Source organism: Ambystoma mexicanum, chromosome 6q, assembly GCF_040938575.1.
Source record: "Ambystoma mexicanum isolate Mex_15411 chromosome 6q, UKY_AmexF1_1, whole genome shotgun sequence".
NCBI lineage: Eukaryota > Metazoa > Chordata > Amphibia > Caudata > Ambystomatidae > Ambystoma > Ambystoma mexicanum.
Genome location: NC_090937.1, coordinates 1,568,031,561 through 1,568,047,769, shown reverse-complemented (window position 1 = coordinate 1,568,047,769; position 16,209 = coordinate 1,568,031,561). Strand labels below are relative to the sequence as shown.

The following is a 16,209-nucleotide window of genomic DNA, read 5'->3' as shown; positions in this document are numbered from 1 at the left end:
GTAAAAATCTGAAAATGGCTGCCAGAGGAGGGGCTTAGGTAAAGCAGTCATTGGCTGGGGGCAGTATGACAGACCAGTGACTGGTTGTTAGGAGAAAGTTCAGAAGTAAAACTGATTTTTTCTTTACTGAGGATTCCCAGCCTGATGGGGAATATTCACGAGCATGTGAATCCATGCCAGACCCCATGCTGGAGAAGCAGGAAATCCCTCACCAGAGTCCAGGACCAAGGGAGCAAGGAAAGTTCAACCAGGGATATTTGTTCTGCATCAGTGCAGTTTGCAAGTGCTGAAACCACGAAGAAGATCCTTAGCTGCCAAAGACCTTTCCCCGAGTACTGCCGCAGAAGCCAGCCAGAAGTCGTCCTCTTGTCCCCACGACTGAGGCTGAGGAACAAGGATCTGCTTGGATGTAGCAAGACGGAATCCAGCTGGACCACCTTCAAACCAGAAGTACTTTGGGGCTTTGGATACTCAACTTATTGCTCCAAGTCACGTTTTCTCACTTGAAAGTGCACTGGGGCTTACCTTTTCTGAGTTAATTTCAACGACCCGTGCACAGGCCTAACAGTGTGTGTTCCTTTAGTGATCTTTTTGAACTGACTGTGAAAGACTTTATCCAAGAAGTGCATCAGAACTATAGACTGTCCAATTGACTGACTGTCCTGGCTCCTTAAAGGCACCCCTCTAATCGATTGACTTTAGCATTGCTTGTCCCTTCATAGGTTGTAATTTGTTGAACACTTACTGCTGGCAAAGGCTTACCTAGATTTCATTAGGATTCAAACTGTCTTCCTGTTATAAGAAAGTATGTTCTTACCTTACTATTTCCTTAACACTTCCGTCCTGAAACGGAGACTAAAAAGTATACTGCTGTTTGATGAATGCAATACTATCCTTGTTACTGAAGTCACTTCATGGTGTAGGATAAATGTATTCGCATAAGCCAAAGAGTATTCACCAACTTGATTGACTTTGTAAAGAGATTAAAGTTAGCTCGACTACCAAAAAATTGCCTTTTTAAAGAATGCTGAACCAAAACTTGTGTAAATAAATATTTATAACAAACTTTGAGCGTGTGTTACTTGTATTGACTGATTTCATCGGTACAGCTCTACAGATCACATTTACCCTTCTTGAGATAGGCCTGGCTGATCAGTTACACTACCAACGTGTGTAGTACGGCACTATACCAAAAGCAGTTACCAAGATAAGTTTGCGTAGTCTCGGTGTGAACGCACCATTTCTTACCGAACAATACGTAAAAGCATTGCACCACTAGTGGCTGAAACTTTTCCAAAAATCAGCCGGAGCAGGGAACATATCCAAAATGAGGATGTGGGAGAACACAATCGATTATACATTGTAGGCCAGTGATAGATTGCCAGAGATAAGGGAAGAACATTAACTAATGGTAAGCTAAATAGTGGCTACAGTTTTCAAAACCATGGAGACATTAATAGTAGAACATTGCACTTTGATATTGAATTGCAAACACTGGAATGGTTCAGCAGAAAATATATCCAAACTATAAGTCCTCCAACACACACTTCAACAGCATTCCCAAGAAGTAAATGCTATACTCAAGGGGCAAAGTTTCCACTTCACACTAGGAACTGGCTAGTAAACGGAATTGTCAAGTAATACATTGTGCAAAGTGTGAATGTGTAGAATTGAGGTGGCAAGCAACCGTTTATGGCTGGCTAGTAGATTGCAAACTAACATTTTTGCAAACTAACATTTTACTCCCTTCTATAATAATGCTTTGTAATCATTAAAAAGTGAGCTAACAAAAACTAGGTTATCCTCTTGAAGTGAGAATCACAGAATTAGTGGGAGTCTGCTTATTTCTCGTGATTAACTGGATGCACGAAACAAAATAAAGTATCTGCAATACCAAATTGAAAACTTGAGTTATGCAATAAAGGTAAATAACTTAAAGTGAAACTATACCCACCGCAGAGCTATTGTCATCCTTTGTGCTGTTCGACTTACTATCCTTTTCTTGCTGCTTGGATACACCTCTACACTCCCCCCTTTCCTTTTCTTGCAGTGAAGACTGGCTCTTTGCAATATTTCTCTTTGAATCAGAGCTTAATGTCTCTTTTCCTGCAGCTCTTGTCCCAGTGACAACTCGCTTAATTGTCTCAGGCTTTGAAGATGCTTTTAGATCTTCCCCACTTTTGTGGGTGCTCATTTTTTGAGCCATGCTTCCTTGTTTAGAGGAAATCAGTGATGAGCTCTGACCATTAGCAGAACCCGCTTTATTTGCAACTCCAGATCGTGCATCACTTGAGTTTCTAGTTTCCACCTTTATTTGTGCTTTGTCTTGATTCACCTCGGCTGCTTTTCCTGTAGTCTTTTCAGTTCTAGTTTGATTATTTCCATTCTTGGTGGTATATTTTCCTGAACCAACTGCAACTTTAGATTTATTTTTCGGTACTTCAAATCCACCCTTTTTTTCACACTTGCCAGAAGTTCTTGAATCCACTCCAGCTTTAACACCAGTTTTCACAATTTGGCTACTTGTTTTCGAACAAGCTTTCTGATCATCAGGGACATTTTTCGTGTCAGGATCAGTGACTTTTTCAAGAGCAGACAAGGTTTCAGGGTTCACCCTATTTACTCCTTCACTTGAGATATTAGATTTATCCACACCACCTACATTTGCGACTTGGCTGGTTGTAGTACCAAGAATTTTTCCTTTGAGTTTCTTTACCACTTTAGGCTTTACTGCAATGCGTTTTAATTTTAATGATTTGGAAAAAGGCTCCAATGTTGAAGTAGTTTTCTTCTTAATTAGTTTCTTTTTAAGAACACCAGATTTCACTAATTTCGTGTATGGTTTCGACGAGAGTGTAATTACTTTATCTCCAGATTCCATCTCTAGCATGTTTGGAGAAGATTGGGGATCATTACTCCCAGGCTTCTCTTTGGAAACATCCTTCTGCATACTGGAAGCCAAAGTCTGGTCAGCTACATTTTCTGCCACCTTAGATTTGGCTTGAGGTTCGAATGCCATTTGTGCACACTCAGCTTCATCCTTATTTTCCACATCAGAGCTAAGAAAGCACAGAAAACAAAATAAACACTGCGTCACACATACTGTTTGAGATATTTTGCCACAGCACTCAGTAGACCGGTGTGTAACCAAACATCTTAACGGCAATGCAAGATTTAAACCAAAATCCTATTAGGAGCTGCGGCAGAGCATGCATGAGGCCCTAAAACCCCAGGAGAACAAAGTTCAATTAAGTACTTTTGCTGGATACACTGGAGTAGTATGTGTAAAAAAACATTCCTTACCAAATAATATTCTATTGGGTGCTTCTACTATTTAGGGATAGGACCAGAGACAAACAGTTCCTACTTTGAAGGATTTTAAGGCCACATTCAGGGGCTCTAAACATTGCTTTTATTCCCCCTTTTATTTCTATTGCATCACTGATAGAGGAATTTCTGAAGTCCCACTACAGCACTTTGCATTACTTAAGGTACATGGTATTTGGTTGCCCCGAAGGCACCCCAGTCCCATAGGTGCCTCTTGGGAACCTTGCTAAGGGTATTGCTTGCATAACCCTCTGGTGAGGGCAGTAAAGTCAAATCAAAATGGTACAACAGTGTGCCACCTACAGGGAAAGACTAGACCCCGAAATGGTACCTGAAGCACAGCAGACAGGCTTAACTTCAGGAGGAAAGAAGGCTGGCAGTGGGTAAAATAAGAAGACGCCACAAAAGAATACACCACACTCGTACAAGGAAAATATGACCACCATTTCTAAGGTCACAAAATATTTAGGATTGAAAAGATTACTCTGGATATACAGAAGATTATGCTCAGACCTGATGGTAGGAGGAACAAGTTACTTACCTTTATGATTTTCCAGCATGTTTCTAGCATGGTGTTGGGAAAGATTGTATGCAGTACCCTGTGGGAGACTTGACCAGCCTTGTCCACTTGGACTCACCCAGAGGAGGGGCCTTGGCCTGCAGCCACACGTTGAGGCGCTTGCGTCTGTCGGCCCTCGTGCACAGCACCATCTCCCGACAAGCCACGCAGTCGTCCTCTACATGCATCTGGTCCGAATGCAGGCAGTAGAGCTACAGGTAATGTCCATCGTTGGAAAAGACATTCTGTAGGATGCAGCCGGGGCAATCCTTGGAGCCGCCGAGTTTTCCTCCACCGCCATGTCCATGAGGTGAAGGCCTTGAAGAAGCTTCTGGAACCCTCCAAGAAGAAACTCAACGAAAATCCGCCTTCAAGGAGCGCTGAAGAATCTGAAAACGGGTCCCCGTTAATCGGAAAGTTGATAGATGGAGCTGGAGGCTCGAGATTGACCAAAAAAATGGAGCGAAACTTACAAAACGCAGTAAAATCTTGAGCTATAGCACAGGGACTCCCAACACTTGAACGTGCGTTAAAAATCTAAAGATAGCTGCCAGAGGAGGGGCTTAGGTGGAGGGCAGTCATTGGCGGGGGGGGGGGGGGGGGGGGTGGGTAAGAACGGCCCAGAGACCAGTGATTGATGGTTAGGAGAAAGACAGTTCAGAAGTGAAACTCAAATAATTTTTTTATTTACAGAGGATTCCCAGCTTGACTGGGAATATTCATGAGCATGTGAATCCATGCCAGACACCATACTGGAAAAAGCCAATAACTGTATGCCCAATACAACAGTTTTTAAGTCATTAACAAGTACAAAATAAACTATTGCGCATTATACCATTCAACATTTTCATTCAGCCCGCGAATAGGACTTAGTCAGGAAAGTTAGTTTGTTCCAATTTCAGTAATTTCCTGTTAATTTGAACTTGTTTGTGTCCTTGCATGCGTTTTAGAATAGTCCAAAGTCACTGCTTAGGGGTGTCACGGTATTAGTTTTATGACGGTACAATAACCTTCTTGCCAAATGACGGTATATCATGGTTATCGCGGTATAGCAGGTGGAGTTAACTAATCTTAACAAATATTTTCTAAAAGGTCATAAATTGTCAGATTTATCATCACAAACGAAACTATGCACCCAGGGCCAGAATTGGGCTTTTCAACATACTTTACACTAAAATGCCACCCCTTGCTTGCACCAAACACAAACGCACGTGTGGAGAGGAGGGGGAGGTGGGGCCCTGCTGCGACTGGCAAAGCAAACTGAATAGCTTTTCTTAAGTGGTCATTTAGGCTTTTAGCTCCCCCACTGGCTACTGGTGAAGATGAACATGTTGCCATATTGATAATCTGCATGCCACAGATCAATGGAGTCTGATGGTAGTATACGCTTGTGCGCATACACGCACTCTCTCTTTACGTTACAGCCTTTAGTTTACTTCTGGGCCAAAAGGTGTTCAGTAATCACGGACATGTTACCCTTTGGTATGGCAGCAGGGAATACCCACAGAGATTATTAAATTTCGCAGTGTGACTTATTATATGTAAATTCAATGATAGAACCAGGGAAATCCGCCATGGTCATGTTTAGAAACATCCATTATAAATATATAAACCCCAAAGCCGCCAACCCAAAGTCCCGGGAGGATAGCTCAGCGGCAACGTGCATGCCTTGGAAGCAAGCCGACACAAAGCAACAGGTTCGATCCCTGTGTCCGCGCTTAGAAACCTCTGGGTGTTTAAGCACATTATAAATACGCAACTAAGACAAAAACAATTACGCAACAAAATAAACCAATTTCTTTAACAGCGCCTCGATGCCCTGGGACTATGTGAGCGATTTAAAAAAAAGAAATGTAAATAAAAAAAGTATACCCCTTTCCTTCTTGGCACTGTATTTATTCTTCCTATTGCTAACATGTTGATTTTGTGTCAGGCACGTGTGGTTTATGGAATGGCATTAAAAACTGCTCAAACTGAAACTACTTGGCAGACGGCACATCCAACAGTGCAAGACCAAGACTGCGCAGAACTTGCTTACTGCAGCCTTTCCAAATCAGATTGAAAAGCACACTTAACGGTATGAACGGTATACCGGTATAAACAATGTGATGGTTATTATTGTTGAATTAAGTGGTTCACGGTATCTTTAACGGTACACCGTAATACCGTTACAACCCTACTGCACGTATGCTTCCCCCCCCCCCCAAAATCTTTACTAGCGGTGCCTGTTCCACTCTTTGATGCAGATTTTATGCTCAATCATTCTTGTTAGGCAAAGTTTGTAAGCAGTACCCTCTGGGAACACTACAAACAACTTTAACTACAGGTATAGGAAACCCAACCTTTGGTATAAGCTTGTACTACACAGTTTTGGTAGCGTGTTGAGCAGCCAGGCTCATCTCAAGAGGTGTCAATGTGAGCTGTAGTGGGGTTACATAGATTTACAGTGACAAGTATTCAAATAAACGCGTACATTCAAGGTTTCTTGAATAAACAATTATTAATTTATCAGTTAGAATAAGCCTTCTAAAGAAGGGAGCAATATAAAAGTAACACTCAAATACAATTCATGAAATACACACTCTTAATATCTCTAAAACAGTAGATTCTCTTTTGGGATGGCCCAGAGACACTACCTACACCCTCAGAGGAGTTCAATTGCTAGGGTGCTGGGGACATTAATATATCATTGTTGCGTTTAGAATCGTATAGTAATAAGTCAAAGGAAAATGTTATTTAAGCCATACAAGAGACCAAATATTTTTAGGCAGGCAAATACTTTTGGATCCCCAAGAAGAGTCAGTTATTCAGTTGAATAGGCTAAGCCAAAGTCAATGGGCAAAAGTCTTACATAGGATGAAGCACTTCTGGTAGGTAAATGGAAAAGTCTTTGCACAATGTTTTAGAAGTCTTTGTAGAAAAGACAAATCAAATGTAGGGCCACAAGCTGATTACACGTGAGTAGTAGAAGATGCAAGCAACTCTACAGTGAGAGGCCAGTTCTCAGGCTTTACAGTACCTTTGCATTTAGAAAAAGTGCAGCAGATTACTTCTGTTCCTGAGCAGCTCTGCAGATCTCACTATTCCTGGGTCTCAGTCGTGGGGAAAAGAGGGAGGACTTCTGGGAACTCCTGCAATGGGACAGTCACTGCTCACAATTGGCATTCTTCAAATCAGTGGCTGCTTAGTGTTTCAGCTCCTCGAGTCTACCGAAAATAGCAACACTGCGCTTCCTAACTGTCGAGATGGACTATCCTTGCTTCTGGGGACCAGCACTCTGTTGAGGGGGCTCCGGTTCGGTCAGTCTTGCTTCCTGGGAGTCCAGAGGATCTTCCTGAAGCTCTAGGCCAGCTTAAAAGCAATGCACACAATCTGGTGTTCCTCTCCATGGTTATACTGTTTCCAGCAGCAACTCTGGAAATTAAACCAGCTCCGAAATGGATGTCCAGGTGGCTTACTTTGGAGTTGATTGGTCCCACCAATTCAAGGGGAGAAGTAGTCCTTGCAGGGGCTTCTCTGTCAATAAGAATTTGGAGGTTCAGCACAGCAGCAGGCCTTCATCGGGAAAACCAACGGTCCAGGAGTTGCAGCGGGCATCCTCTTCTAGTTCTTCTGTTCCTCCGTCCAGTGGTCGACTGCCTTCCAAGCCAAAAGCCTCGCCTCTTATTCAGTTCTCTCCCATTCATTCCAGCCTAGCCGTCACTCACCCAGCAGGGTGGCTGCCCTTGCTGGACAATCAGCCGGCCAATCACCACAGAGTGCATTTTGGTCTCCTAGGAGACTAAGCACAGGGAGTTTCGGGCACCTCACTCACTGCCTGCCTACCCCAGACACCCTGGAGCCAGAGGTGGGCTTCACTCATGAATCCCGCCAAAGGCAAAGCGACCAATGGGACCACACCTGGTTTGGCGCTCAGTAATTTTCAAGAAGGACCCTTCCACAAAGAAATGGCGAAAGAAACGCGACGGGTCATTTTTACAAAAACGGCACCATTGGGTGCTTTACTGCAGCTGCAAACGCAGCCCACGATAAATGCACACCACGGTAGTTAAAACCACTGCCACCAGCCATTCAGTGAGGAAAGGCTAACAAAAAAATGTTACATGAGAAGCTAGACGAAGGAGATACTAGGTAACCCGTCCAGCACCCTATTGTAAGATAGTTTATGCTAGGTCTAGAAAGTTAAGAAAGTAAAGTCAATTTCACTTTACTGCTCTGGGAAACCATAGTTTATCCCAGAGAAGGTATTTAAACCTTTGGGAAATCTGAAAGAATTCCCTGTGCGACTGTACTGAAGGTGCTGTGTGACAATGTAAAAGATGATGCCTATGGACTTTCAGACTCCACAACCAAGAGAAACAGTGTACAAAATCACATTAAAATACGAGAGTGGGAAAGTGGGTCTTGCTCTCTCCAAGTTAAAAAAAAATTAAGTCCTCAAAATCCAGCAAAGTTGCTGGGGTCTCGAAGGTGGAGGGAATTAGCAAATGTCTGAGAATTTTCCCCAACAATTCTCGTTTTACTTTTCCTGTTAGTCTTCCCGATGCATATATAATGACAAGGGCATTTAATCAAATAGATCACAGTGTTACAGTTCGTGTGTTCTGTAAGACGCCATTTCTTTTCCAGCCCTAAAGCCACCGCTACAGTTTTCTTAGTCTGTGCACACATTACACGGTTACCGCATGGGTGGTGTCCTAACACTGGTGGTAACCCCCATAGTCTTGGCTGTTGGGGTTCTCTTTTAGTTTCCTCTATCATGTCTCATCACTAGATTGCATACTGTAGTACTCTTTAAATGCGAAGGTGTACCACAATCTTTTGTCATGATTTTCTTCTAATTCCCGTTTATGATTCCTTTGAATTTCTAGGACAGATTACTAAAGGAGTTAACGAACACTAGTAGTACCTTCTCTGTCTGGTTTAATGTAATTGCTGGTAATTTGTTTCTACCTCACTGCCCTTCCAAAATACAAACTCATCATGGTTTGCAATTTGCAAGGGCAGTGAGGAAGAAGCAAATCAATTTGTTAAAATGGTTAAACAAACACAATAGATATATGTATGAGTGACAATCAGGTTAACTACTTGGATATTTCCATATACCATCATCAAGTAATACTTTTAGTCAAACCATATAGAAAGAAAACTGACAAAAATGCACTCCTACACTACAATAGTCATCATTGTTGAGGAGATTACTCATAAATGTGCCAATTCCCTTTACCTTAGAGACCCCCAGCAACTTTGCTGGATTTTGAGCACTTGATTTCTTTACCCGAGAGTGTGTGAGCCTTCCCCTCCACCCACTCATTTATTTTGATGTGCGTTTTACTCTTGTGTTCTCGGATTATGGAGTTTTTGACAACTCCACAGGCATATTTTCATCTGTTACACAGTACCCTCCGTGCAGTAGCACAAGTAAGCTTTTTTAAGCTGTCTCAAGGTTTAAATACCTTCTCTGGGATAAAGTACTGTTTCCCAGAGAAAGTAAAGTGAAATTGACTAGTTTTTTTTAATTCCTATCCCCGGCACAATCTATCTTACAATAGAGTGCTGGAGGGGTTACCTCGTTGCCCCAATATCTAGAAACTCATGTAGCAGTCAAATACTACCCTTTCCTCTGGAAATGGCTGGTGGCAGTGGTTTTACAACAAACGACTATGATTTTTCCCGACCACGAACACCAGTTGCGTTAAATCGCAGGAGCCATGTTTTTCAAGATGGCGTCTCAGCCCCCTTTGTTTAAACAGAGCCCATTCTTTTTTCACCATTTCTTTTTGGAAAGGTCCTTCTAGAGTTTGTCTCTGCGCACCAAACCATGTTTGGTCCCTTTGTTCCTATGCCTTTGGCAGGCTTTAGGACTGAAGACGGCCTCTGGCGCCTGAGTGTCTCGGTTGGGCAGAAGCGAGGGAGGTGCCCGAAACTCCCCGTGCTTAGTCTTAGACGACACAAATGCACTCTGGCGGGATTGGCTGGCTGACTGTCCGGCAAGGACAGCCACCATACAGGGTGAGTGGCAGCTAGTCTGGAATGAATGGGAGGAAACTGGATAAAAGGAGAGTCTCTTGGCTTGGAAGACAGTCGACCATTGAAACCAAAGAACCGAAGACTAGCTTGAAGAGGATGGCTGCTGCAAATCCTGGACCATTGATTTGCCTGGTGAAGCCCTGCTGCAGGTCTGATTTGCCAAATTCACCTCGACAGAGAAGCCCTGCAAGGACGACTTTTCCCTTTGAGTTGGTGGGACCAATCAACTCGACACTAAGCCACCTATCCCCCTTCGCGGCTTCCTCGCCTCCCTTGCCTTCTCCTTCCCTCGGGCTTCTTCTACACCTCAGCAGGGAGTACCTCTGATCTGTACCCCTCCCCGGAAGTCCTTCAAGGATGGCAACCTTCTCCATATTGCCACCCTAAACTCTCACTCTACTGTCAAACACTCCTCCGACATCTGCCGCCTTCTGGAAGAACTTTACCTCGATGTCCTCGGTCTCACTGAGACATGGTTCACAGCCACCTCGGTCGCAAGCTTTGACACGCTCCTCCCTGACGGCTACAAAATCCTCTCCGCGCCTAGGTTCAACCGCTCCGGAGGGGGTGTAGCCCTGATCTTCCCAGAGTGGGTTCCTGCCTCCGTCACTACTACGCAGGCCTAGTCCTCCTTTGAATGCATTGTATGCAGGCTCTCTCTCCCCTAGCCATTCCCTTACTGTGGCTATCTATCGGCCAGATCTCCTTCCTCTGAGTGGGCGGACCTCTCCTACGCACTCCTGGCTTCACTCAACTCCTCCTTGGAGACCTCAACATCCACCTGGAGGCCTCCTATTCTTCCTCTGGACTGTCGTGACCTCTGAGACTCACTATTCTCTCTCTGGCCCAAAACACACTGCAGGGTACACCGAGGATGTTCTGATCTCAGACCTATCCCTTTGTCCCTCTCTCCACTCCTCGAGTTATCACCTTCTCTCCTCCCATCTCACCCTCCCTACCCCCAGGCCAAGCCACCTCCATCACTGCCACCCACCTTCTCGGTCATCTGACTCATGAAGCGCCTGTCAGTTGAGACTTTCGCCGCCACCTTCTCACCCCGACACAGCCCTCTCCACGCTTCACTCTGCTATATCCGATACTCTTGATATCCTTGCCCCCGTCATGAGAATCCGCCTGAAGCCCAAAGCCAAGTACAACTCATGGTACGACTCAGACCACATCACCCTAAAACACAACTGCAGGGTGGCCGAGAGGAAATGGCATGCTTCATGAACATCCTCTGAAACTGGCCTGTCGCCTGCTCCAAAGGCAATACTGGTTCTCTGTCCTCACCAAGTAGAGAGCTAATATCCAAGCCCGCGCATCTGCAGCATCTAACTCGGCTGAACTCTAAAATCTGCAAGGAACTGGCCAACCCTGCAGCAGTCTACCTCTCCTGTCCCGTCCCAGGCCCTCTGCACGGCTCTGGCTTCTCACTTTATCTCTAAAACTCAGGACATCCTGTCCTTGCTCCTCTCCTCACCCTCTTCTACCTGCTCTTCCTCTGACCCCTCTGCAGCCACCTCCCCTCCCTCCCTCCCTCCCTCTGCCTTTCCCCCGCAGACAAGGTTTCTAGACAAGTCTGATCTATGAAATGCTCATCAAAACAGGTGCAGCTCTGTTCCTCCAAAACCATCAAGGACCACAGACTCCCTGGCTCCTGCCCTGGCTGATTTCCGCAACCACCCCTTCGCCACTGGAGTCTTCCCACCCCACCCATGAACCACTCCCTTGTGCACCCTCTTAAGAAACCCTCTGCCGACAACCCTCCTGCCTGGCTAACTATCGCCCAATCTCCATCACTCCCTTTCTGGGCAAGCTCCTGAAGAAACTGGCCATCTCCCAGCTTAATCTCCACACTGAATCTGTTGGTTGTCTCCATGACCATAAGTCTGGCTTCAGAGCTGCCAGAAGCACGGAAACTGCTCTGCTGAAAATCTGTGAAGACCTGCTCTCCAACCTTGACTAACACCCCGTGTCCTCATCCTGCTTGACCTCTCTTCTGCCTTTGACACTGTCAACCATGCCATTATGCTCAACCATCTCCGTGATAACCTTGGTATCACTGGCTGGTCAGGCCCTGGCATGGCTGACCCCTTTCCTCTCTGACCGACCCTCCCAGGTCCAACTTGGTTCCTTCCTCGCTGCCATCTTTTTCTCTACCTGTGGTGTCCCCCAGGGGTCTAAGCCCTCTCCCTGGCTGTTCAACCAATACCTGGCACTCCTTGCCCACCGCATTGCAGCGCTCTGCCCCAACTTTCAGTGCTATGCGGATTACACGCAGCTCATTTTCAGGTTAACTTCGGCCACCTCTTCTCCTTCCCTCATCTCGGTCTGCCTGCTATCCAGGAGTGGTGTGCCGCTAATGACCCCTGCCTTGATGCCAGTAAGACATGCTCCTCATCGGCACGCCCGATCCCTGCATTCCTGTAGCTCCCTGGACGGCCTCTTGGCCCTCTTCCTGCTCCCACTTGCAAGGCTAAAAATCTCAGGGTCATCTTCGACTCCATACTCCTCCTCTCCTCACATCTGACGTCTCTAAGTCACATTACCAGCTGCACCGTCTCAGAGGTATTCTTCCTTTCCTCTCCTCTCCTTCCCCCAGAAGCTCACCTTCTCCAGAGCTCTGGTTCTCTAGGTTGGATTATTGCAACAGCCTCTTTCTAAATCTGCCTGCTTCTACTCTATGCAACTCACCCATTACAGGACTGCGAGACTTGTCCTTTGCCTCAAGCCCAGGGTTCGTATCTCTCCAGCACTGAAATCTCTGCACTGGCTCCCAGTGGCTGCGAGGATTAAGTTCAAAACCCTATGCATTGTCCACAAAGCCTTCTGGGCCATGGGGCCTCAACACCTTCAACTCTTCCTAAATACCTACTTGAGCTCTTTTTGCTCTTCCGCCTCCAACTTACTAAAGTCAGTGCTTCTCCATGCAACAAGTTGGTGGTAGATGGAACAAGTTACTTACCTGTAACTGTTGTTCTCCAGCATGGGTCTGGCATGGATTCACATGCTCATGAATATTCCCCGTCAGGCTGGGAATCCTCAGTAAAGAAAAAATCAGTATCAGTTTTGTTTCTGATCTGTCTTTCGTAGTAGTAACCAATCACTGATCTCTGCGTCATACTGACGACAGCCAAGGACTGCCATCTCCCTAAGCCCCGACTCTGGCAGCCATCTTCAGATTTGGTAGCACGTGAAGTGGCAGTATGACCAAGTGAAGAGCCCCAGAGGGGTAGGCGGGAGGGTTCGCATGTGAATCCATGCCAGACCCATGCTGGAGAACAACAGTTACAGGTAAGTAACTTGTTCCTTCTCCAGCATGGGGTCTGGCATGGATTCACATGCTCATGAATAAAGAATACATAGAAGTACACACATGCACAACCACGGGAGGTGGCAAAGGCTCAACATTAATCATTACATCAAACTCAACATTACGCAATTCTTACCTCCTCACCAGGCTCACCTTAGGCGAACAGATTGCGCAGCACTGCTTGGCCGACCCTGGACTCCTCCCTGGAATCCCGATCGACGCAGTAGAATTTCGTGAAGGTGTGCGTCGACCTCCATATAGCAGCGCTGCAGATCTCCAGCAAGGGCACACCAGATAGGAACGCCGTGGTAGCTGCGATCGCTCTGGTGGAATGGGCTCTCGGACGGCCAGGCAGCGGTCGGTTTGCCAACCGATGACAGTACATGATACAGCCGGAGAGCCATCTGGAAATGGAGGCCTTTGAGAGAGCCTTCCCCTGATTGACAGGTCCAAAGTTCACAAAAAGTTGTGACGTCTTCCGAAAACACTTTGTGCGGTCCACGTAAAACTTCAGCGCTCTAGCCACATCCAGCGAGTGCAAAGTCCTCTCGGCCGGCGACGAAGGCGACGGGAAGAAAACAGGCAACACCAAGGGTTCGTTGAGGTGGAAATCAGACGGCACCTTGGGCATGAAGGAGGGGTGCGTCCTGAGCACTACCCTCGTGTCGTGAAAAGTCAAGTACGGGGGCTTGCAGGAAAGGGCCTGGATCTCTCCCACTCTTCGTGCGGAGGTGATGGCCACAAGAAACGCTGTTTTCTACGACAAGAACTTCAACGGAGCCGAGTGCAGAGGCTCGAACGGAGGTCCCATGAGCTTGGTCAGCACCACGTTGAGCTCCCACGCCGGGGCCGGAGCCTTCACCGGCCGGAATGATCTGAACAGTCCCTTCATGAATTCTTTCACCAGACGATGAGACCACAAAGATGTCCGCCCCGTGGTTCTGGTGTATTGGGAGATCGCAGCAAGATGACTCTTGATGGACGCGTGCGCCAGCCCAGCCTTGGCCAGCGTCAGAAGGTACGGCAGTACCTGTGGAGCCGTAATCCGTAGAGTGTTAATCTTCTGTGCGTGGCACCAGACGGAGAACCTCTTCCATTTGTGTCCATAGCATTTAAGAGTTGAGGACGCCCTGGCCTTTGCAAGAACCTCTCTGCAGTCGGCCGGTATGTCGTATCCTCCAAACTCTAACGCTGCAGGAGCCAGGCCTGCAAGGTCAGCAACTTCGGGTCGTGATGGAGGATGGCGCCTCCTTCCCTGGAAAGAAGATCCGCGTCCACTGGCAGCTTGATTGACGGGGACGCTGACAAGTCCAGGAGGTCCGGGAACCATATCTGCCTCGGCCACGCAGGTGCGACGAGGATCATCCTGCACCGTGACCTCTTGAGCTGGTTGATGAGCCGGATCAGCAATGGCAATGAGGGAACGCGTATAGAAACAGGCCCTCCCAGGGGAATGAGAAAGCATCGCCCATGCTCCTCGGCTGGGGAAACCTGCTGGCGAACCTCCGGCACTTGGAGTTAGTCGCCGTCGCGAACAGATCGATCTGGGGAGTGCCCCACCGTCGGAAGAGGCGGTCCACTAGATCCCGTCGTAGTTCCCACTCGTGGCACGAGCGCAGCTCTCTGCTGAGCGAGTCGGCGATGGTGTTTTTTATCCCTGCCAGATGAAACGGCACCAGAAACATCCCTTGGGCGACGGCCCAATGCCACAGATCCTGCGCCTCCTTGGACAGGGCTGGGGGATCTGGTACCGCCTTGCTTCCTGATGTAGAAAATGGTGGTGGTGTTGTCGGTGAATATCCTCATCACCTTGCCCTTGAGGGACGGAAGAAAGGACCTGAGGGCCCAAAACACTGCACGGGGCTCCAGGACGTTGATATGGAGGGACTTCTCCGTCGGAAGCCAAAGGCCTCTCGCGTGCAGATTTTCGGTGTGCGCTCCCCACCCTTCCAGGGAGGCATCCGTGGTCACTGTCTCCTGGTGGCTGGGGGCCTGAAAGTCCATGCCCGCCGTCAGATGCGCGCGAGTGCCCCACCACCGGATCGCTCGTCGGAAACTGTCGAGTGTGATCCTCTCCTCGAAGCTGCCCGTCTGGATCCAGCGCGCGTCCAGGAATTCCTGCAACGGGCGCATCCGGAGCCTGCACAGGCAGATGAGATAAATGCAAGACGACATCATTCCGATGAGGGACTTGATGGACCGCACCCTGGCAGCGTCCGCAACCAGCATCCGCTGCACCTTGCCCAAGATGGCCCTCGTCCTTTCCTCCGACGGAGAGGCCAGAAGCGACACTGTCGAGCTTCGCTCCCAGAAACAGTGCGTCTTGCGCGGGCACCAGGTGGGACTTGGCGTAGTTTATGGAGAATCCCAGGTCCGTGCCGTGTGCTCCACGGCGAGCTCCTTCGTCTTTGCTCGGATGAGCCAGTCGTCCAGGTAGGGGTAGACGTGGATCCCCTCTCGGCGCAGCTGCGCCGCCGCCAGTGCGAGGCACTTGGTGAACACCCTGGGTGCCGACCTCAATCCGAAAGGAAGGGCTCTGAACTGTAAGTGACGCCCTTGGACCACGAACCTGAGAAACTTTCGGTGTCCCTTTAGGATGGGAATATGGAAGTAGGCATCCTCCAAATCCAACGACGACAAGAAATCGCTCTCCTCCAGTTGACCCAGGACGTGTTGGAGGGTGACCATCCCGAACTTCTGTGACTTGATAAATTTGTTCAGTCGTCGTAGGTCTAGGATGGGACGCCATCCTCCCGTCTTCTTCACGAGCAAGTATCTTGAGTAAACTCCGGAGACCCGAAGCCTCTTTGGGACGAGCTCGATGGCGCCCTTCTTGAGCATCACCTTACCTCCAAGAGAAGTTGAGGGACGTGATGTTCTTTCCTGGCCACAGGGGGGACGCTCGGGCACCTCTTTAGAAACTCGAGCGCGTGACCCTGAGCTAGGGCGTCCAGCACCCGACGGTCGGTGGAGATGG

The 16,209-nt window shown here is 47.7% G+C and overlaps 1 protein-coding gene across 2 annotated transcripts in view; it reads right to left on the bottom strand.

The window, feature by feature from the left end:
• ZNF638 (zinc finger protein 638) overlaps window positions 1-16,209 on the bottom strand; it is an 846,814-nt gene that overhangs the window by 248,653 nt on the left and 581,952 nt on the right. For both annotated transcript variants that reach the window (XM_069632287.1, XM_069632288.1), the window contains one exon: window positions 1,955-3,059. In XM_069632287.1, the coding sequence (XP_069488388.1) occupies window positions 1,955-3,059 (1,105 nt within the window). The remainder of the gene's footprint in view (window positions 1-1,954; window positions 3,060-16,209) is intronic.